Raw genomic sequence first — 24,633 nt, 5'->3', positions numbered from 1 at the left:
AGAAACTGTTTGCGATGTAGACCTTTCACTTCATGCAGACAAGAGACCGGGCTGGATGGTGAAAACCCACAGGGGAAATTTCAGTGGGCCCAACTGACCTCAGTGTAGTTTACAGTTGCAACACAACTGATCTGAGACTGAGTCACTACCTTTTATTTACATACAGTACCTCATACAAATATGAATATACATCTACACGCAAATGACTTCAGCAACGTATTGAAGCACACGACAGCAGTGCTTATCGTACTTTCCACTCGTGTGGAGCCATCATGAGCTTTGTATGGGTGCAGTTCACCTTGGTCTCAACGATGAATCAACGTGCTTGGAGCTGAACATTTCTGTCAGTTTTAGTGCGTTTCACATGGACGATAAGATGTGTTATTCCAGGAATACGGCAGGGATGAAGCTGTAAAGCTTACTTTGTAGAACTTGGCTCCGGTGTCGTTCTGGAAGAGACTCAGACTCTTGCTGTCCAACCTCCAGTAATGTCTCTTCCGCTGTTAAAAGGAGAAGAAAAAAATTGGGTTAAATGGCAAAAGATGCACCCTCTTCTAATTTAATGTTTTATGTTACGAGAGCAACTCCTTTAACGCATGAGGGGGGCTTGGGAGAAGGAGCTTCACCTGCGAAACAGACTGAGTGCAGCCCTGTCAGACCGGGCTCCTCTGGGGGTGTTTGGGGTTATCATTCTTACCAGATTGTCCCTGCTCGTATAATGAACCATCCAGCCCTCCTTCACCACAGTGGAGCTCCGCCTCTTGGTGTGTTTGATGGACTGGACCACCCGCATTAGAGGGATGTTGCTGCTCGTGGAAGGGCTAGACACAGAGAAACATTCATGCAAACAGAACTTTAACAGTTTAATCAAACTGTATATCTTTAATCCATCTTCAGTCATCTCATGAAGGGCTTTAAATGTGCTTTTCTAACTAGGCCACAAGCCTTTTCTTGATACTAATCATGCACAGAAAGAGATTAATTTCATGTTTACAGTGACCACTTCACTGATGGACACAAAAGAAATAAAAATAATCTTCTTCTGAAAAAAAAAACCCCAAAGTACTCAATTTAATCTAATGCCAGTAAGCTTACTTCTTGTCACTTTTTACTGAAATGTGCAATTAAGTCACAATAAGAAAACTATAAATTATTAACACAAGGAAATACACCTGGTTTATAGCAATGAACAGTGACATCTGCCATGACTGAAAAAACTATAGTAAAATACTGCCACCTACAGAAATCACATCAGCATACCTGATAGCTTTGATAGGTTCTTCATCTTTCTCTCGATCCATGAAGGGAGAATCCATAACAAACATCCCATCCGGAGTGGACGGTTCTTCTGAATCGTCCAATCCTCTGCTCCCATCCATTTCACTGCTGTCCACCTCCATAGTGTCCATGGTAGTGTCCGAGTCCGGCCCAGGGCTAGCTGGCTCTGCACGTGAATATATTTATATATATTAAAAGAAGGAAAAAAACTAAAACATCGTCAGTTTTGTATGGTTAACACAGACTTTCATGTACTTTTGACACTAAGAGATGAGGAATATTGGATGAGTTTTATTCATAAATGTGATCTTCTAGATAACATTTTGTTTCTAATTTGTTTAATTCAATTTAGTTTAGTACATTTTATTTACTTTTGTAATCTGCTGGAAAATCTGATTATGTTTAGGTCATATTTAGACAAAAATGCAAAACTTTCAAAAAGGGTTCACTAAGGTCAGACGGCACTTTAGTTACTAAGAAACTGACATTACCTCCATTGAAGTCGACCTCCCCTAAACAGTCTCTTGGTACCTTTGAAGCACATCGCTTATGGCAGTTGAATCTGCAATCTGGCACATGGTAATTATGCAAAGCGTCTGTAATGAAGCATCTTTAAATACAATTCTGCATCCAGCACGTGAGCCTACCTTTACACTGCATGCCCTGCCGAAAAAGACCCTTGAGGAGACGCTTGCAGTACTGGCAGATGGTAGGCCGGGTGTACGTGTGAATGGCGAAGGTGTGGGGCACCTTAACTCGCGTCTTCTCCATCTTATCCATCCAGATAGGCCTCCCGCTCCAGGACAGGATGCGCTTCCCTGCCTCCTGATGGGACCGCTGCTGCTGAGGTTGGATGGGTGAGAAAAGGGAGAAGATGGATGGGCATTAAAAACCTCTTACAGGAAGAGAGCAAATGGAAAAACAGTGAAACAGCAGCATCGGAGGCAGTATTTGAGGGATAAATATAGAGAGAGAATAATGACATGGCAGCGGAAAGAAATCAGTGAAAAGCGAAATCTGTTGGAGAACATTAGCTTGTCTTTGCTTATTATTGTTTTTCAAAGTGGTCTATAAATGTAATTAAATGTGTCATGTTTTATAACATACAGGCAGTGTGTTCTCTTTTCAAGTGCATAAATCAAACAGTCTAGATGCCCCTAAAAGAAAAGTGAGGGACACTTTCTTCATTTTATGCCAGCAAGTGAGTAGATACAATAACTTGGACTTCAATAGACTTTTAATCCCATTAGCATAATTACATTTCCTCATGACCTTTTGCATTGACACAGACAAGAAAAGGAAGATTCCAGTGTGAGCTTATGCAAAAACTGTTTCATAAGACCTCCCTGCGTGAGCTCGGTGCAGCTAAATTCAATTTTCTCCATCAGTGGTATTCTACAACATGGCCCTGGAGAGTCTGCCATGGAAAAGTGCCAGATTTGATAAGTTTAGAAACATTTCACAGTGCAGATGGAGCTTGTGAGTTGCATGTGGACTAAATTCTTCAAACACATGTAAACTCAGCTGGTTTTCTAGTCTGATTACAAAACAACGGGCCGTTGAAACTCGTCCTTCACTCACAGAAGGGCTCTTTTTCACGACACACACTCAGTCACACGCCAGTCAGTCAGAACTCACCTCATCTGGGACGACCACGGCATTTTCAGCAGGCAACGGTCGCGGGACAGTGAGAGATGGCCCCGGCAGCGACACGTTGGACAGTCGCCTCTTCCTCACACCCGTACAATTATTGGGGATCTTGAAGGCACATCGCTTGTGGTAGTTTAGCCCACATCCTTGCCACCCAGAAAAACAGAGATCACGTCAGTCTCAAAAACTAATAACATTTGCCAGGAAAAAAAGAAATGATTCAGTCTGCGAGTCAACCACAAGATGGCCTCAATGATAAAACAAAGTGTGGGAATTCATAACTATGCTTCACAAGTAAACAAATCAACTTAATGAATGGTCAGCCAGGGTTTTACATGAGACCTAATGTCAATAAAACAAAAAAGATTTCATCCAAATCTGATTCAAAAATCCCTAAAACTGAGAGACGAGTCAGCATGCCTAAACTCCGCTGGGATCTAAATGTCAAGCGATTCGATGGCTACAGTTCCCAGACCAAATCATTCCTGTTTCCTTGTGTCTCTCCCCGATACTTGTCCAAGGTCAGAGATGTGCAATGTTTGCTCTTCTGGGCGTGAGACAGAGTTACAGTAAGAGACGAGCAGGATTTATGTAAGCCTGTTTCCAAAAACTCAGACTGAGTGTGTATTTTTCCTGGCTATCCGGGTAAATAGGGTTATACGGTACAGAAATCCACTGGATGACCTTCAAGACGTGAAGAGGACTAACTGCAACGTGGTGGCGGCCGCCTTCACTAAGATACGTTTGTGTTTCTAACCTTCACATTTGAGGCCCTGCCGGACCAGACCCCACAGCATCTCCCCGCAGTAGTCACAGAAGGTGGGGGCCTTGTAGGAGTGGACGTACAGGGCATGGGGTCGGATCTGGAAGTCCTCGACGGTGGCTTGTGCTGGAAAAAAAGTGGCAGAACTCAAAAAAACAAGTAAAACAAACCTAGATGTAAATGAAAATAAGAAAATGAGAAGAGAAACAAATGATAATCAATAAATAAATAAGAATGTATAAAAAGACAAGAGCAGAGTTCATTATCAACGCAACTTTTTTAAACTTTTTAATAAAGAAATACCAAAATAAACCCTCACACCATTATAGCCCTGCGAGATTGACATACAAAATAACAGATAGCAGGTACATTAATTTAATTATCTTAAGTATTTATTGGGCCTTTAAACAAACCCAAACCTTTTCTTTTAATAGTTATGCCTATTAGGGCTGTTCGATTTTGCCCAAAAATAAAATCTCGATTTTTTTTCTCTCAAAATCCGATTTTCGATTACGATTACGATTATTTTGTGAATTGACAAAAGGCAAAGAAATGATTTCAAATATGCTGTTTTTTTATTGAACATTTGCCCCATTGGGCTTTAAGTGCAAACTTTGCTCTTATTAAACCAGAAATTAATGATTAAAGTGCAAAACTCTATAAAATAAGTTGAAAAAAAGTTTTAAAAAATATAATAAAATATAAAATTTTATCTCTGGAAAAAAAAAATCAGCAAATCAGCACATGCAAACATACAGTAAGTTATATTTCCAATAAATAAAACAAGACATTTTCTAATTAAACTAAACTGGGTCTTTGCATACTAAATAATAATGCAACCCATGAAGGAGGTAGAGGTGTGTAATGTCAGTCATTACATTTGCTGTTCACATTTGCAAGTTTTTTGCAAGGAACACGAGCCGGTCTACGGCATCTGGCTTGAGGGATGCCCGGTGGCATGTTACAACGCCCCCTCCTACACTAAAGAGCCTCTCCGATGGGGCACTTGTCGCAGGTATTGAGAGATATTTCCATCAATCATTAATATGGTATCAATCATTAATATGTGTGCAGACAAGGTAAAAAAAAAAAAAAAAAAAGTGAAAAATCGATTTTACGATTTTCACGTTTTAACATCGTTCTAATTACATAATCGCGATTACGATTTAAAATCGATTAATCGAACAGCCCTAATGCCTATATATAATTTTTTCCCAATCCACAGTTGATAAATAGGGCAAACAACAATATTTCTCTTCATTTGTTTTTTAAGGTTTTCACGTGAAAGTTCAGCTTGTGCAGTATGATAGTCAGGTGTTGTAAGATCAGTCTCCAGAAACATGCTGGAACTGTACATCCTCATTGTTGCAGTAGGGGGCGTCGCTTCTGCACTGACACGACTCCAGTGAATCCACTCCCCTCTGTCCAGTGACAAGACCCACGAATGAGACACAAAAGAAGTGCAGAATAATCCCGTTTATCCATCTAACGAACGCGCCGCACGTTGTTCTAACCATGTGTCACTTCCTGTTTCTCTCCTATTTTTTTCCTTCATCTCTCAGCTGGTTCGTGTCCAACGAAACACACTTAGCTCATTGTTGGAAGCGAGTCTTGGTTAATCATGACCATGAATCATCGCTCAGAGAGATGAGTAAGATACGGAGGTGCAGACTGACAGCACTGTGTGCGTGTGACTGAAGCCTCTCTCTCTCTCTCCTCCGCCGCTCCCACTGCAATCATTTGCGAGACCACAGCGGCCAGCAGGGGAAAGTTAATCTTTACACTGAAGTTAAGCAGCAAAAACTGTGTGTTTCTTTGAAGTGATTTAACCAAACAGACCTCCGCCAGAACAAAATCTGTCATTTCTGTGATGAGATTCAGGCCTGAGCAAAGTATGTCATGCTGTCATAAGTAATTAGCATATGTTATGTATAATAAAAGGAGAAAACACGCGAAAAAGATAGTCATGTTTAATCAGTTAAGTCCTTTAAAGATTCATGTGTACAATACCATGAAGAATTATTAAAAAAATAATAATTTTACATAACTTAAGACAAAGGTTTCTCCATATCAGGGACCCGTCGAGGCTTGTGGGGTGATGTTCACAATTTGGGTTTGATTTGAAAGAGAAGAAAGCGCCGTGGCACGTCACATGTCACAAGGAGAACATAGCTTCCCGACTCAGACACATGAAAGGCAGCATTCATGAGCTTTTTCACACATGTCTGCAAAACAACTGGCTGCTTCTTAACAGTCGCAGTGTTACATAAGCCCGGTCTTGCTAATTAAGCATCAAACAACACAGAGCATAAACTCAACACGTTGTTTTTCACAACCTCTTTCACAAGAATGAGTGCACTGTTCTGCATCTGTTTGCTATGAGGCACCAAGTTCTCCTTTTCGAGGCCAAAACTTTCCATCCGACGAAAATAAGTTTTCAGTATTTACGACTAACAGGAGGTATTATAAAATACAATTTTCAAGTCGCCTGTGGTGGTGAACAAGGAGCTTGTGAAAGTGGGAGGGGATGAGAGGGAAGTGAAAAACAGAACAAGGGGACAATCGGTCAGGCCAAAACCTCAAGTCTCATGGGCCGAGATGCCCTGTGCTGCGTCCGCTGAGATCACATCAGAGCCTGTTTACACTCTGTGGATCCACTACAATCACACGCTGCAGGAAAAACAAGCCCCTTCCTTTGAGCTCACGGCCAAGAAAAAGCCACTTCTGCCACTTTCTTGGAGAGAGGTAGATGTTCAAATCGTCCCTCTCCCACAGAACGGAAAATGACAGGAGACAAATCGGAGGGGGGCAGAAAAAAGGTTCCTATTCTCCCTGAACCAAATGAAAGGCGTGGGATTGCATTTCTGCCATGCAAAGCCCCTATTAGGAGCTTCAATTAGCACTGAGGGAAAAAAGAAGGTATGTAGAGTCGTGCATGTAGATCAGTAATCTTATACAGATGATTTAATTAGGCAGATTAAACATTGTCTTAGACAACTGTCGAAGCTTAAACTTGCATTTCAATCTGACAAAGCTCTGAAGTAGAAAATGTTTAGCACACCGGATATGCAGAAAGGTGCGTCGGAGGAGGAAAGCTGCAGCCAATTTAAAAAGAAAACTCCTGCCCACCTTCTTCTCACCGTACTCGTGTTTATTGGGCCAACGTTTCGGTCATAGACCTTTTTCAAGGCATCAAAAACCTGAAACCTGAAACCTGAAAACCTTGATTCCTTTTAAAAAGGTCTATGACCGAAACATTGGCCCAATAAACATGAGTACGGTGAGAAGAAGGTGTGCGGGAGTTTTTTTTTTTATTTGACGAAGCTGAAAAGAAATAATCTCTGGAGAAAAACTAAGATGAAAGGGCTGAAACAAAACGGCAAACCCAGACAATGAGAAACAAAAAGAAGGAAGCTCTCCAGTCTTTAGTGTACATTCCTTATTCCTGAAGCCTGACGCGTCTTCAGATCCTCAACCTATACGATCAGCCGCCGTCTAAATCTCTGCAAACAAGACTCTCAGCCCAGAAGAAAGCGAGGGATTTTTAGCACAGGTGGCATCAGGTACTTCCTAGTAGAGCCAGATGGAGTAAGAGAGCAGATTATGTGAGAAAAAGAAACTCTAAGCCATTTGCTGGTCTCAGAACCACAAAGGAAGTTGATTCATTCATCGCAGGAAATGACAAAGAAAACCCAGACACCTGCGCAGCAGCTACAAAGGTGAACAATCTGGTGGAAACTGTGGTGAGGCAGAATGACAACAAAACACGAACCCACTCCAGAATACTACGGAGTAAGTCGAGTAGGAAGGATTTCACAGGGGAGTCACTGAGTTCAGCAAGCATCTAACCCACTGCTCTTGAACCCGACACAAAGGGTATCAGCCATTACTTGGCATTAAATGTAAAAACTGAACAACCCTCCCCACCAGTGAATCAGTTTTCGACCACTGTTTGGACTTTAAAATACTCAGTTTACACTCCTTAGAGACATTTTGTTTTGAAAGTCTAAAGAAATATGATTTTGAAGTCTGTTTGGAGTGAAGCAGCGCGAACCGAAACTGTGCCAGCATCAAAAGTTATATACACTGTATGTCTTCAACGAAAAACTGTTATTCAGTTAAAAGCCAGGCCTCTTGTGCTGGCTGGGGCTGTAGAAAACACCAGACAAGGACAGAACCTTATTATAACTGGCCAGGCGGAGAGGGAAAAGTCACATTTGATATAATGTTCACGGCACAGATTTAAAATATCAGTTAAGCATTTATCAAAATCACATATTATCCTCCAGAGATGCGCTTCGGGTCAGTCAGTTCTACTGTTACATTTTTCAAGGACGCATATTTTCACAATTTAAGTCTTCCTTAGAACAGGAACGTTTCTATTGAAGAACTCTGAGAGGATTTTAATTCATGCAGGGAGCGTGTTTGTGTGACAAAAGCTTAAATCTGTATGTTTACATCCATGCATCCATTTGCGATACAGATTATGGCCTTGATGTTCAAAATTGCATTTCCTTGCAGATTAATAAAACCTCTCCGCAACAATGGTAGAGGCAACTGTTTTCATCCATTTTCACAGAATAAAAGCATTGAATTACTAAACAATAATATTATCATTCTGGCTTTCAAGGTGTCATTATTGTGAAGGATTTTGTTGAAAGGTAATGAACCACTATGGATGCTATCCGTACATTACACGGCTTTCAATACTAACAACATACAGATGTCAAAGTTTTTATTTGAATGTGTTCAAAATGTAATTTGTATGTCTGTTTGGTACTGTTTATCAAACCTTTTGGTATACAGTGGAGTCTGTCCAAAGTCAACCACAAAACCCCAAATCAAATTAAAGAGGAGAAAAGAAAAATGGAAGGTGGGGTTTCCACACATTTGTCTGAGATGACTCCCTGAAAGGAGAACCTCTCGACTCTTAATCCCACCTGACTGGACAAGGCTGTAATCTTTAATGTGGGATGACACCAGGTTTTTGGGGGGACTAATGTGAGTGTAAGGATATCGACCACTGCATTAACAGCACGACAACACATCCATCAGTAGGGCTGGGCGATATATCGAGATTTTAATATATATTGATATATTTTCAAAACGCGATATGGTACGAGACAATATTGTTTATATCGATTTAAATTTTTTTTTTTTTTTTAATGATTTTGATATAACTTATTTTGTGACAAATTGACTTGAATGTTTTATTTGAGATTTGCACAAATGTTTTGTTATTTGCACAACTGTCAACCTCAGTGGAAAAGTCTGCCTGTTACTGTCTACATTGTATTAATTGCACAGTGTATTTTAATTTAATTGTTATGCAGGAATGGGATATTTGTTTTATTTTATCCAAGAAGCATTTTTATTATATATATGCAGGCAGTTTATTTTTATTTCATTTGTTTTATACATTTTGATATTGTGCAGACCTGTGTTAATAAATGAACCTGTGTGACATTTGGCACGAGGCTTTGTATTAAAACTGACTGTTTTTTTAAGGGTTTGCCTCAGAAAAAAATGACGCTAACAGAGATGCTATGCTATAATGCTTTGGGGCAAACCCCAATTATGGCACAGAAAAAATATCGATATATATATCGAGTATCGCCATTCAGCTAGAAAATATTGAGATATGACTTTTGGTCCATATCGCCCAGCCCTATCCATCCGTCAATAGCTCTTCTGCATACCTACCGGAGAGCACCACCTCAATTAGGTCCCCTTCGTGGATGTCTTCTACTGAAGTCAGCCTCTGCAGGATGTTCTCATCGTTTAAATTGTGGCGAAACAGCAAGATCTTGTCGTACATCCCGAAGAAGCCACACTCTGGGAACTGAAGAGAAATGGAGAGCAAAATATAACGTGAGTGAAAATGCTGATGGAATTTAACAATTGTCAACCAGCAACAGGTTTATCGACAGATGCAAATATATCAGTTTTTTTCTGAGACATACAGGACTGTCTCAGAAAATTAGAATATTGTTATAAAGCTCTTTTTTTTCTGTTGTGCAATTAAAAAAACAAAAATGTCATACATTCTGGATTCATTACAAATCAACTGAAATATTGCAAGCCTTTTATTATTTTAATATTGCTGATTATGGCTTACTTCTTAAGATTAAAATTCCTAGAATATTCAAACTTTTTGAGATAGGATATTTGAGTTTTCTTAAGCTGTAAGCCATGATCAGCAATATTAAAATAATAAAAGGCTTGCAATATTTCAGTTGATTTGTAATGAATCCAGAATGTATGACATTTTTGCATTACAGAAAATAAAGGACTTTATCACAATATTCTAATTTTCTGAGACAGTCCTGTATTCACATGCTGGTCAGCTGTGAAACACCAGTGAATACATTCACATACGTTACATCATTTCAGTGGCCGGGTGGCTTACATCACCATTGGTCGGGGGACTTGAGTATCCTGAACTCAATGACTCAGGAAATGAGGCCCTGCTCAGACCTTCTTTCCTCATTTCAAAGGAATCTACACCATCTACTATAAGGTGGGAGGAAATGTGGTGAAAAGACCCCTCAGTTAAGCCCCATTCCCATGTCTCCATCACATTATTTTCACTCAGAGTCTAGGTGTGTTGCTTTTTTTTGCCTGATTTATGGGCAAATCCTTTAAAAGTGTACAGTTGGATGAAATAATTTCCTACATGAAGACAAATAATCTGAGTAGTAGCGTATCTGTGAGCCCCGGCTCAGCAGTCGCCATCACTGCCAGTGTCAAGGCCAAAAATAACATGAACAAGCTGGTCATTAATCAACATAAAGCCACGCGATCAAAAACTGGGGGAAGGAGGCTGATGATGAGGGCGGCAGAGGGAGGCAGGAGAAGGAGGAGGTAAACATTGTGAGAGGAGTAGAGGAGTATCAGTGCTCAGGAAGTGCAGCTCAAGTCAATAGTCATTTCCTGCACCGAGGGCAGCGCATAACCTCGTAGAAAGCCATGTTCTTGTCACGAGAAAAGACGTGCCATCATGACTTTATGTGATCAGCTACTCTATAAGTACACATTTGAAGTGATGCCAAATGGTGAAGTCACTGCAGCACATCTTTTCTATTACAAATGGAAAAGTCAAGTCAAAGAAAAAAGGAAGGAAAATAAACCTACTTTGATATACCTAGTTGGCACTCAAGCCTCCCATTCCATCATATGTTGTCAGCTCTCAAAGGAAAATTGTGTTTTGAATGTCAGGGAAAAGGTTCATATCTCCTGCGCACAATAACAACACGTCTACACACCTGGCAGAGCGGAAAAAGTCGATCAGCGCTGGATGGATGTTCAAAGCTGACCTACACGGTTTGTATGATAGGGGGAACTGAGGCTTACGCTATGACAGAAGCTTCGCCCTGATGCCAAGCAGCCTGGTATTGAAGGATACACCAGCTGTTTCCCACTGAACCAGGGTCATGCACAATGGGCCGTGCAGAACAATGCCACTGTTGTCCAGGAGAACCAGGACTTGGCCCAGTATCTGGACATGGAACACACAAGACACCTGGAGCCTCTTAAGCGCCAAAAATCGGAGGGCGCTAGACTGACTTATGCCTGGAGAAACATCGGTATATTGTATGACGGGTGTCAACAGATACGGGGGGTTAAACACTAAAAATGTACTTCTGAAAAGAAACTGATAACTTTTGAGGATTCTGGTGATACTAGGCCTGTGTTGAAAAAAATCGATTTCCCAATTCTAAATCGATTCTCATATTAATTCCCAAAAATCGATTCATATGTCCAAAGATCGATTTTTTTTTGTTTTGTTTTTTTTTTTGTTTTTTTTCTTTTATTTATTTATGTATGTTTTTTTCATCATTACATTACAACTTTTGGTCGAATCGATTTTGGTTAAAATCGATTCATATGTCCAAAGATCGATCGAAAAAGATCGATTTTTTTTTTGTTTTGTTTTTTTTTGTTTTTTTTCTTTTATTTATTTATGTATTTTTTTTTCATCATTACATTACAACTTTTGGTTATTTTTTTGTTTATCCCCAAAAAAGGAATGTTTTGTTGGACACGAGAATAACTAGTGCCATGTTTTTGCCTTTAAATATGTGTAAAGGTATGAAAACATTAAAGTGTTCCGTTATAATTGCATAAATTGTCTATATTTCATTACTTTATATACTGTCTTGGGGTTACATTTGCAAAAAATGCTAAAAACCAAATGCTCAAAAATTAAAAACCAAAATAGACCGAAAATGGAACAAATAAAAACGGAATGTGGGAAAAAATAAAACCAATTTCATCCGTCTCTGTTTCTCTGCCCTGGATCTGTTTGGTAATTCTGACCCACATGATGTTTCTGAAAGCAGTTCTATCAGCATTCTGGGAGCTGATTGGTCCTTACAGCATCATTAGCTGCAATACTTGCTGTTGAATCTCAATATAATACTAGTAGTAATATTTTGCATAACTACAGTCATATAATTCATGCAACAGCTCAAAAAACAGTTTTAATAACACTAACCCAAATCAATATCGGAATCGAATCAGATCGAATTAAATCTTGATAATCGATTCTGAATCTTAAGAATTGGAATCGAATCGATTCTTGACATTTGAATCGATCCCCAGCCCTAGGTGATACGTTATAAGCCAGTCTAGTGGATGGACACAAACATGTTCCTCGTGGAAGGGAGCCATCTCCCCTCAGGGGTCATTACGACTAAAAACATCACTTCTTGCATGGCAAATGTTTTCCACCACACACCCCACCAGTCACAAGAGCATCCGTGCCCTCTGTACAGGTTAAACGGCCCCCACTTACAACTGAGTCACTACGCCAAGGATGTCACTGTGTTTAAACGGCCTTTGAGTTTGATTTCAATGACGGGAGTCAGTATGGGGCAACAAGAAATACAGCCAGCACATACAGCCAGTAACACTCAAGTACTTTGGGAAAACTATGCAAGTCTTGACTCACATCATCAGCCATCATCCAGAGGTGACGTTCGCCGAACAAGTTCAAACACTGATCCAAACTCTGACACATTTCTAAACTCCCAGCAAAGTTTGACGGGGTATAAAAAGTCTCATGTTGAGATCTATGTCCTACAGTGGGGTTAGTTTTTTTAGGCAGACAAAACCTGAGTTGCTGCCCTGTAGGTGGATAACCTGACACTCCCATATTATTCCATGTAACAGGACTTGTAATCCCTTTAACCTTCTGAAACATCATGTGCACTTTCAGCATACAGGACTGTCTCAGAAAATTTGAATATTGTGATAACGTTCTTTATTTTCTGTAATGCAATTAAAAAAACTAAAATGTCATACATTCTGGATTCATTACAAATCAACTGAAATATTGCAAGCCTTTGCAATATTTCAGCCTTTTATTATTTTAATATTGCTGATTATGGCTTACTTCTTAAGATTAAGATTCCCAGAATATTCAAATTTTTTGAGATAGGATATTTGAGTTTTCTTAAGCTGTAAGCCATGATCAGCAATATTAAAATAATAAAAGGCTTGCAATATTTCAGTTGATTTGTAATGAATCCAGAATGTATGACAGTTTTGTTTCACAATATTCTAATTTTCTGAGACAGTCCTGTACACTTTATTTTAATGGCAACTCACACAGAGAAGACAATAAGTTGGTCAAAAAAGAACCGAAAAAGCTAAACCATGAATTAATAAACAAAGAATATAATTCTCCAGAGCAGCTTTGGTATTAATGACACCGATAGCTGGTTTAAATTGGCTATCAGGGCTAAGTAATCCCTATTTTAATAGCTTAAAATTAGAAAATAAATTATTAAAATGACATTGAAGAGATTTTTTGTGCCAAATAGCGATTGGAGAAACACAAAATGAATGAAAATCACAAAATAAATGAGTTGACTTTCTAATTCTCCAAACATGGTAGCATAAGCACCCATGTGCTTTGACAGACGTTATCGTGCACCACCTCTCTTCTGTGCTGAAATTGGGCTAAATGTAATCAGCACAAAGCCACATGAAGCAAAGTGCTATTTGTATAAAGTACTAGGGAGACATCAACAAGAAATGTTTAGTCCAAAAGGAGTAGTAGCCAGCAATAATTGTAGTCAAAAGGAAAAATAGCTAAATCTTAGGAATTACGTGACTTGGTTTTAGAGAAAGGACTAGTTAACAATTTAACAGGGGGCTGGCCAATGATGCTGATTCTTTTCCTGATTGATACACTTTGATCTAGTACCAATGGAGGCAGAAGAAACTGTGTTTAGACGACATCAGATATCCATACAGCCAATCAGAGAAATGTGTCATAGACCCAGCAACAACCCATCAACAGTATCAACAAAAGGCATAACGTGGAGTAGGAATCCGGGTAATGACTGTCAGTTTAGCAGCTACAAGAAAAAAAACTGTTGCTCTATGACATTATTAGCAATTCTGCAGCGTCTTTGTTTCTTTTTTTAATCACATAAAGCCTGTTGCGATTGGCTTGGTACGTCCTGTACTGGTGGAAATGATGAAGAGGTACCAGATCCGTTTTACAAAAGAGGATTACGACCCGAGAACAAGCACTTTTTCTTAAACACTGAAAGTGACACAGAGCCACCAGAGGCCCATGAAATCAGCATTGGTAGTTTGCTACTGTAAACCGGAGAGTATTAAGTTATTTCTCTGATGTCAGATATCGTAGCCTGGTTGTGTTGAAGAGAATGAGAAGCTTTTACATTCATGGAAACAGCTCTGCTCGGTTCTGATTGTCGAATGAGGCACGTGCCTGTGTGATGGAACATTTCCAGCTTCCCCTCCTCCTTCTGACTACCCGTGTCCTAAACCCCGTCACACTTTCAGGTGATTAATGCCATGTGGTACAAATCACCAGCCCCCCAGGCAGTGGGGGGGGGGGGGGGGGGGCATGCTTCCTGAGTCACCTGCAGTGTTGTGGTGGGGTTTTCCTCCACTAGCCTGACACACACACTCGCTCTCTTATGCAATCGCACATAAACTGATGTCCACATCTATTCAGCAACCTCTTCTTGGCACCTCCTGCAGCTCTTTTCCACCGTGCAGAAAAGGTCCCGCTCCAGAGCAGGAGCATTTTGCAGGCACGCATGTATAATAGCTACAAGGGCAGAGAACATGGCTCTTTTTTTTTTCCATGCCCCATTGAAGCAAGAGGAAGCCAAAGGTACAAGAACAATAGATTGGCAGGTTTGGATACTTTAACAGTTTGTTTTTCAGATCATTTTGATAAAGTGATAACCGATGGCCAGCCAATGGCTGAACGCATAAATGCAACAGATTTAGATGCACCTTTTATAGATCCCCGCCGTGCTTCTGTGCACGTAAACGCCCCAAAACACCAACGATCATCCACATGCTATTGCATACATCTCGGAGGACCATAGTGACTAAGCATGCCTTTTGTCATCTTCAAACGCAAATCCATTCAGCTCAGCGGTGACGACCACACACGCACACCAAAGACTGTGGCAGGGCAGAGCTGTGTGTGAGGTCCACAAGTCAGGCTGGAAAGACGAGTGGAAAGGGGCTTTGCCGTGGTAAGCTTTTGTTAAACGAACTAATCCACCATTGATATGCTAAATCCCGTCATAAGGGAAAAAAAAGATTAGGGTGAGGAGGGAAGAGGAAAGAGCAGAGACAATCAGAGGAGTGGGACACGTCTGAAATGTGGTGCCATTTCATCTCTACACAGACAGGACAATGCTTGAACTATCAACAGAACTGAAGGACACAAATTCATAAGTTAGGGACGTGGACTCAGAAACTGACCCATTTAATTAAGAATAGGAAAAGAGTATTCACTGAATTTAATTTCTGTTACTGTAAAATAACAGCAGGACAGCGACATGGAAGCACCCCGATCACACAGGACGAGTTCATTTCATAACAGGATATAATCAACTTGATCATGTTAGTGGACGTTTGTGTGTCTCTCGGCATGTGTGATGTGCAGCAGAGGTGGACGGCCGAGCGGAAGCGGTGCTGAGAGCAGTGCACAGCCCTGACAGCTGGTCATGTGATCACTGTAAGGAAAGTATGCTGCTTGACCTCCGGCTGGCTCACACCTTTTTTTGGCTGGTAGCGGGCCAAGCAGATGCGGTGGGCAGTTACAGTTACATCCTGCTGTACATCATTATGTAGAGGTTAAAAGCTGTACATAAACTAGTCTTTAAAGCGAGAAAAAAAAAAATAAAATACAAACATTTTAAAAATGGGGTCCTATAAAGAAAAATGCCAGAATTCTAATCAGTTTTAATCATTTAGTTACAAAACATTTTTTAAAGTAGTGTACTGCAGTTTTATAAATACAGAAATAAATGGCTTGTTTTAGTATGTAAACTACGACGGAGTATTAGGGCCAAACTAAAACAAAAGAAAATTGGAAATTACGAGAATAAAGTCATAATATAATGAGAATAAAGTTGTAAAATTACGAGAATAAAGTCGTAATAGAATAAAGTCGTAATATTACGAGAATAAAGTCGTAATATTACGAGAATAAAGTCGTAATAGAATAAAGTCGTAATATTACGAGAATAAAGTCGTAATATTACGAGAAAAAAGCCGTAATATTACGAGAATAAAGTCGTAATATTACGAGAAAAAAGCCGTAATATTACGAGAATAAAGTCGTAACATTACAAGAATAAAGTGGTAATTTATGAGAATAAAGTGTTAATTTATGAGAATAAAGTCGTAATATTACGAGAATAAAGAGCATCTTCTCCCTGTGTTAAAATGAGGAATATTGAGCATCTTGTGAAGTTATATTTATATATTTATAATATATTTAATATTACGACTTTATTCTCAAAATATTACGACTTTATTCTCGTAATATTACGACTTTATTCTCGTAATATTACGACTTTATTCTCACAACATTATGACTTTATTCTGGTAATTTTACGACTTTATTCTCATATTATTATGACTTTATTCTCGTAATTTCCATTTTTTTTTTTGTCTTAGTTTGGCCCTAATACTCCGTCGTAGTAAACACATAATCCTGTTTATAAATAAATCCTAGCTCATATTTCATGAGCTAGAACTGAATATTTCTGATTGAGAATAATTCAAACTGATTATAAAAGTAATATTTTAATCCTCAAAATTGCTTGACTGATCATTCCCCCTCCAGAACTACATTATCTGCTTCTTAGCTTTTCTCACCTACCTTTTCTTTCTTTCTTTTTTTTTTTTTTAAGTGTTTCAGGCTGCCAACAGCAGATTTTAAAAGATAGTTTTTAAGCAAAGAAATTCTTGGAAATGTCAAATTCAATTTTCTAAAACTGGGAAAGGTAACAGAGGTAATTGTCATGTGGTTTCATCCTGAGAATTATGAGTGCATTATGACATTTTTCCTTACGCTATAAATACGTGATCTCACACAGCCAGGCACTGTAAGCTCCAGTTGCACAACAGTTAGCTGAGAAAATGCAGTCAGCAGTCATTATGCACAGCAACGGCATCATCCTTCAAGGCTTTTTCCAAAGAAAAAGCCATTTAAATGCCAGCACAAAACTTCCAACCACCCAGATCTTAGTTTTTTTTTTCTTTTTACATAATTATCTCGAAACCTTGTGCAAGGTCTTTTCTTACACGAAGAGACAAATGTCACATTTCAAACCAAAATGGGAGACTGTTTTGCAATTGGAATAAAAATAAACATACAAGGAGGTGAGATTTGGACTCGAATAAGCAAGATCTGACTGTTCAATTACTTCAGAGGCCTCTGAGAAGATGCAGGGGTGAATACAGAAATAGATGAAGACCTACTTACACTGTATATTACACACAGTATTTGCTAAAGTTTTACCAAATCGGAGGGTAAAACATTATCCAACACTCTGCCCACCCCCTTGCAAAAATAAAAAAAGTCACCAAAGGTGCAGGGTTCTTGTGAAACATTTAGCCAGAATCAGGAGGCAGAATGCTCTTGTTTATTTAGCTGGAGGTGGCAAGTTAAAGCCTGTCACAGGATCAGAATGTGATACAGGGTGCTTTTATTCACCAGATAAATAAACCTATTGACTAATAACTTTGACATTATTTAATGCTTCTAAGACACAGACCACACGGCCCCAGAGATACTTCCTCAGAAGACACAAGATGTTGATTTTTCTCTCTATATAGTCTCTGATAACATCTTTAAAGGAGACCTGTGAAATAAAAAACATTTTCTTAAGACGACACACACATTCAAACACTTTTAAAAACGGCAAGCATGACTCGAATGTGGATATTATGTGGATTTAACAGAAAACATGAACTGCATCTCTATAAACTAAATCTTTGCTATTTTTTATTTTATGTCAAAACAATTGGGGAGCCATTGTCTGACTGAGGTGCATTTTTAATGCCCACAACAGAGGAAAATATGCTTCAATACTTCAACTCGTCAAACTACTGCATTGGAAAATCCAATTATATGCTCGTGCAAACCTTGAGGGAAAGCTATGCAAATTCTTTGTCCGAGTCACATCAAACACAATGTTGAAAACCGAGTTAATTTATTACCATCAACAGTCGAATTGTAGTTGTTCACGTTATTTATTATTATTCCACACATCACAGTACGGGGAACACATGCACAGCAAATTATACAATTACAAAAGTGCAAAAACAGCAGCCAAATAATTATTTTGCAATTTGGAGTGATGCATCAAAAGAGTACACTGGAAACACTCTGATTTTCCAGAGTCGCATTCACAACAGTGTCCGATGTAGTTTTGTGGACCATTTCTAAATAATGTATTTTGATTGTACTTGTGCCCTTGCCAGACTGCAGGTCTGAAGCAAATTCAGTAAAAAAAAAATGCACATATGCACTTAATAAAGTCTTTAGATGAAATGATTCTCCTTAATTGTAAGAGTTAAGCAGCAGGGGATGTTGGAAGTGTGTGTGCATGCTGCAATAGCACTCATGCTCAACCACACACATTCTCCCTCATATGATGCAACATGTGCATTGCTGATTCACAATGATGCACAAAGACTGCACGCATACGGAGCAAATAGTCACCACTATGCAAATTAAAGCTTCAGTCCCACATACAAAGACAAATATACTAATGATGCTAGAATTGAAAACTATAAGACAGAACTTTATGGAACGTAAGATGTGCTGCTCTCAGCAACCGGTTTCATTCATTTCAACATAGTTTATTCTTTTTCTTTCCCTTTGGTGGAACTTGAAGCAAATTAAACTCACAAAAACATACATGAGCATAGTATGAAGTCTGTTTCAAGATATGTATAATGAACCCTCAGATAATAACAATGACTGAAGGTAAAATTTAGGCCTGTGTTGAAAAAAATCGATTTCCCAATTCTAAATCGATTCTCATATTAATTCCTAAAAATCGATTCATATGTCTAAAGATCGATTTTTTTAATTTTTTTAATTAAAATTTTTTTTTTTTGGGGGGGGGATTTTTTTTTCATCATTACATTACAACTTTTGGTTATCTTTTTGTTTATCTCCAAAAAAGTAATGTTTTGTTGGACACGAGAATAACTGGTGCCATGTTTTTGCCCTTAAATATGTTTAAAGGTATGAAAACATTAAGTGTTCAGTTATAATTGCATAAATTGTCTATATTTCTTTACTTTATACACTGTCTTGGGGTTAAATTTGCAAAAAATGCTAAAAAACCAAATTCTTAAAAATTAAAAACCAAAATAGACCGAAAATGTAACAAATAAAAATGGAATGTGGGAAAAATTAAAACCGATTTCATCCGTCTCTGTTTCCTCCCTGGATCTGTTTGGTAATTCTGGCCCACGATGTTTCTGAAAGCAGTTCTATCAGCATTCTGGGAGCTGATTGGTCCTTACAGCATCATTAGCTGCAATACTTACTGTTGAATCTCAATATAATACTAGTAGTAATATGTTGCATAACTATAGTCATATAATTCATGCAACAGCTCAAAAAACAGTTTTAATAACACTAACCCAAATCAATATCGGAATCGAATCGGATCGAATCAAATCTTGATAATCGATTCTGAATCTTAAGAATCGGAATCGAATCTTGACATTTGAATCGATCCCCAGCCCTAGTAAAATTGTGAATAAGTTAAAGTGTAAAAAATGTCTGACTTAGTCAAGAAAAGAACGTAGGTCTCCTGGATGAAAGTGTCCAGTCTCCAAACACTGGTTTCAAATACAGTTTTACAAAATGTTTCAAGAGTGTACTCTACTCTAATTACCTTTGTGTCCATGTACACCAAAATGGTAAACATATCAACGAAACACTGCAACAGTGAAGCTTCTTGAATGTTTGACAAACTGTTTCATTCACAATATAACACAGACTGATGACTGGCCACAGTGGATCAAGTAGCTTCACAGAACGTGCCTCCTGTCTTTGCAACCGCTGCATAGAAAGAAAATCCGAGATGCATGGTTCATTTCAACAGTACATTATATAAAACTGTTTGCTCCTCTGTGTGCAGGCACAGGCCAAGAAAAGCAAACTACAGCTGGAGGCAGAAAACGTGGGGGAAGGCTGCCTAACAAAACTGTATCCTCATATGGTTTATATTCAAGAAGGCATCTTTGTATACTTTCAGGATCATGCAAACTCATCCAATCACTTTCCATAACACGTTTATAAAGTGTGTTCCTACTGAAGCCGACGCAGCTTCTATTCCACTGCGAGAGGAAGACTTCACGTCGCCCCGCCAACCGAAGCAGCCTCCCGCAGCAGATAGGAAACGTATGTGGTGTCTTAAAGTGGCAAGGAAAGCAGTGACTTTCTCACTTTACCGGCTGACTAACTTGTTTTCTTCCACGTGGTGTGATCTGGCTCCGTTCGCTCATGTGTTTTACTGTATGGCGTGGTGTCATCACGGAACAAACCAAGACATCCAGCCTGAATGACACTAGGAACTTCTCAAGATTAAAAATACCAGTGAAGCACGAAATTGCACGTCACTTGAAATAAATCTAGCGCTACTGTCAATTTCAACCTGTATATCCATGCACATTTTTTCAATCCTGTGACACACTGAGGTGTAACTTCTTGATGCAGCCAGAATGCCAACGCTGCAGCTTTATATGAAGACAAGAGTCGACACGCTGACGAAGCATCTGAGCACATTATTAAACCACTTCTCTCTCTTTGTCTTGCAACTTTCATAGATAAGTAAACTATAAGATGTGAAATATCAGGGTTTGAAACAGCTGGTTTCCTTCTTTTGTAATACTATGTTGCAGACTATGTGGAAAAAAAAAAAAAAAAGATTCTGGTGCAGACAAGGTGGAATAACAACCCTAACCACTAAGATTTGGGCCACAACATAGTAAGAGGGTATACACCTGTCACCCTAGACCCCTCTGGATCATTTAGAAAAGCTCTACTGCTTTCCCAGTATGCATCAACCACAACAGCACAGGATTTCTAGCCAAGTCTTCTGCTGGTTTTCCCAAAAAGCATCAATGTGAAGCCTTCCAAAGAAAATCCCACAATTACACCACGGACTTTTGATTATTTAGATCTGGAGAAACAATACTCTTCTGTGGCAATTTGGCTGCAAGTACAAAAGTGCTGCGGTGGAGTGGAGATAATGCTGCTGAGGTCACCGACAAGTTACAAGCATCTGTATTTTCAATCTAACCATGCGGCTTTTGGCCTAACAGCTAAAGACGTTTTTTGCGTAAAAGTGAGGCTGAACAATTTGGAGAAGTTATCTTCGGGATAATTTGCGTTTGTGATTGTAACTTACTTTGCAATTATCAAGCTCAAACTCAACATAAATCACATGGAGCTGTGTGTGGTCAACAGAAAAGGGTGACGTTTGTAGGCTTCAATTTTTCAAGTGAAAGTGAATGAAGTGCACGGTCTGACGCAGGTATGGCTCACTTGCTGTGACTTACCACAAATCAGCTGCTGTGGCATAAAACTTTGGATATTTCAGATCTGTATCAACCTTTTTCATACATTCTGTATACAAATCTAGTACTTTAACTAAGATACATACAGGAGGAAATGGCATAACTTTTATCTTTTACAACCAATGAAAATGGGATGCCATTATTCGCACATCTCATAAACCCACATTTTATTACCAACACAACATAAACAACATATCCAATGTTGAAACAAAGGCATTTTGTTATTTAATTAACAATATTAGCTCATTTTAATTTTGATGGCAGCCACATATTTTAAAATAAAGTTTGAACAGGGGCACAAAAGGTTGGAAAAGTAACAGGCACAAATTAAAAACAACCAGAGAAACATCTGATTAGGGCTGAAACGATTCCTCGAATAATTTGAGTAATTCGATTACAAAAAATGATCGAGGAATTTTCTCTGCCTCGAGGAATCGTTTAATTTCTTTTTTTTCCGTTTAATTTCTCCAGCTCAAAGCATCGTATTACGCCCTGACTACATTTAATACGGCACAACGCGCTGACGCTGCGCACGTAAAAGGTAGAAGAAAGAGGCGGCAGGTATGTTTGGTTTTTGTAACATGCAATGCTCAGGCAATGAGTCTGCAATGGCCCAGACGGGAGACACATGGAGCCCAGTGCTTAACTTTTATTTTTAATCCACTATATATTCTTCTGGTCCGTTCTCCTACATGTTCCCCCTCTAAAGCCAAAATTATTGTTCCGCGTTAAATATGTTTTATCCGATTAATCGATGGAATTTTCAGTAGAATACTCGATTACTAAAATATTCGATAGCTGCAGCCCTACATCTGATAACTAATTAGGTTATTTGGCAACAGGTCAGTTATAAAAAGGAGCATTTCAGAGAGGCAAAACCTCTCCAAATGTAAAGATGGACAGAAGTGAGCCAACCTGCAACAAACAAACAGTTGTGGAAGATTTTCCAGAAAACCCTCAATGTAAAATTGTGAAGACTTGGACACAATCAAGAAATGCTGCTGTGCTACCTGGGCTGAAGCTCATTTAAAATGAAAAACTGTTCTCTGGTCAGATGAATTACAGTAATATTTATTTATATTATATTTTATTTATACAGTAATATAAAATACTCCGAAAATATAGACGCTGTTTCCTGCAGACTACAGAGGAGATGAACCATGCAGCTTTTTATCAGCGCTTAGTTCAAAAGTCTACATCTCTGATGGTATGGAGTTGCATTAGTGCCCATAATGTGGGCAGCTTACACATCTGGAAAGGAACCATCAAGGCTGAAAAGCACAGAGGTTTGGCAGGAACGTGCTCGCATCCAGAGTGCGTTCTGTTCAGGGAAGAGCTTGCATATTTCCCCAAGAAAATGCTAAACTACGTACCGTATCCGTCCACAACAAAATGGCTTTGCAGAAGAGGAGCCGAGGTGTTTAACTGGGCCTGCTTGAAGTCCAGACCGTTCACTAATGAAAAGCATTTGGAGCATCATGAAACAAAAGAATCCAATAACGAAGGCCAAGGACTGTTAAACAGCTAGAATCCTGCATCAGACAAGAATAGGACAACATTCCTCCTCTAAAACTCCAGGAACTGACCCCCTCACTTCCCAGATGTTTACAGACGAGGCAGAGCAGGTTTATTTCTACAGCACAATTGAACAAGGATGCTGCAGACTGGTGAACGTCACCCTGTTCCAACCTTTTTGAGATGTGTTGCCGCTATCAAATTCAAAATGAGCTAATATTATTTTCATGAAAGCCGTGTCAGTTTCAACATCTGTTGTTTATGTTCTATCATAAAATATGGGTTTATGAGATTTGCAAATCATTGCTTTGTATTTTTATGAACATTTCACAGAGTGAGAACTTCATTGCAATTGGAGTCGTATCTGTGCAGCATGTCTTTGGTAATAAAGAGGTGATTGAGCTGATTATCTTTTCAAAAGGTTGTTACCATCACAAATGACTCAGATGGTCTGAGATCTTTTTATTCAACTCAGCAGCACCAGCATTACTCATTTCACATGCTTTCTTTCATCTTACGTCGGCTCGTGGTGCTTCTTGACATGATGGTAATATGGTAATAAAATGTGTTCCATTGCACCCTTTTCTGCTGTACATCACCCTTATAAAATCAGAAATGCTTCCACGGAACAGACGTCGCTCGTTCTGCACTTTTGGGACATTCAGCTCAACGGAAACCCATTTCTCTGAAGATTAGGATTAAATGTTATGCTACTTCTGATTCCACAGGGCCCTGCGATGGACTGGCGACCTGTCCAGGGTGTAACCCCTGCCTCTCGCCTGTAATGAGCGGGGATAGGCTCCAGCAGACCCCCGCGACCCTGCAAAGGATAAAGCTAGTATAGAAAATGGATGGATGATTCCACAGGTCTAGATTTGGGCCAGTTTGATTGTTTAACTGGACAAATATGAGAGGAGAAAGGTACCGCTCACTGGTGGGAATGACTGTAACACAAGGAAGAGACTGTGATTTTGTAAAACCAGTAGGGCTGCAGCTATCGAATATTTTAGTAATCGAGTATTCTACTGAAAATTCCATTGATTAATCGAGTAATCGGATAAAACATATATTTGTTTAGTTAAAGAGCAATTATAAATATACATAAGATGTTAGATGTTAATTGACATTACTAAGACTAAATTATTTAATAAAGTAGGTTCATGGCTATGCATTTTTTATTTATTTTTTTTACCCTGTCTGCACACATATTAATGGTTAATACCATGCTGGTAATGCATTTAAAAACCCTGAACTTACACCAGTCGACCAAATTCACTGCCTTCACTCAAAAAACTAAGGATCTTACCAAGAAATGTTCTTATTTCTAACCTAAAAATGCCATTACACCTGATAACACACATCACTTAAAAGGTTAGGTGTTTTTCCCACGTGTTTCAATTGAACTTTCATTTGTGTCAAGCAAATTATAAGTTCTAGTTAAGTTTTAAGTTAAAGTCTTGAAGATTTAAAGATTTTGAGTTTTGGCAGTGTTGAAAATAAAATGATGAGACCTGCTGTGTTGGAGCACA

General features: G+C 39.0%; 1 protein-coding gene across 4 annotated transcripts in view; it reads right to left on the bottom strand.

Annotated features, from left to right (window-relative positions):
- Positions 1-24,633, bottom strand: part of prkd3 (protein kinase D3) — a 50,428-nt gene that overhangs the window by 10,002 nt on the left and 15,793 nt on the right. For 2 of the 4 annotated variants that reach the window (XM_061743479.1, XM_061743481.1), the window contains exons 4-11: positions 9,395-9,533; positions 3,686-3,817; positions 2,917-3,074; positions 1,926-2,121; positions 1,770-1,847; positions 1,261-1,444; positions 698-821; positions 423-500 (exon numbers count right to left, since the gene is read on the bottom strand). In XM_061743479.1, the coding sequence (XP_061599463.1) occupies positions 423-500; positions 698-821; positions 1,261-1,444; positions 1,770-1,847; positions 1,926-2,121; positions 2,917-3,074; positions 3,686-3,817; positions 9,395-9,533 (1,089 nt within the window). The remainder of the gene's footprint in view (positions 1-422; positions 501-697; positions 822-1,260; positions 1,445-1,769; positions 1,848-1,925; positions 2,122-2,916; positions 3,075-3,685; positions 3,818-9,394; positions 9,534-24,633) is intronic. The other 2 variants (XM_061743480.1, XM_061743482.1) reach the window with 1 other exon arrangement.

Source organism: Cololabis saira, chromosome 16 (assembly GCF_033807715.1).
Source record: "Cololabis saira isolate AMF1-May2022 chromosome 16, fColSai1.1, whole genome shotgun sequence".
Taxonomy (NCBI): domain Eukaryota; kingdom Metazoa; phylum Chordata; class Actinopteri; order Beloniformes; family Belonidae; genus Cololabis; species Cololabis saira.
This window is presented reverse-complemented; position numbering and strand designations above follow the sequence as displayed.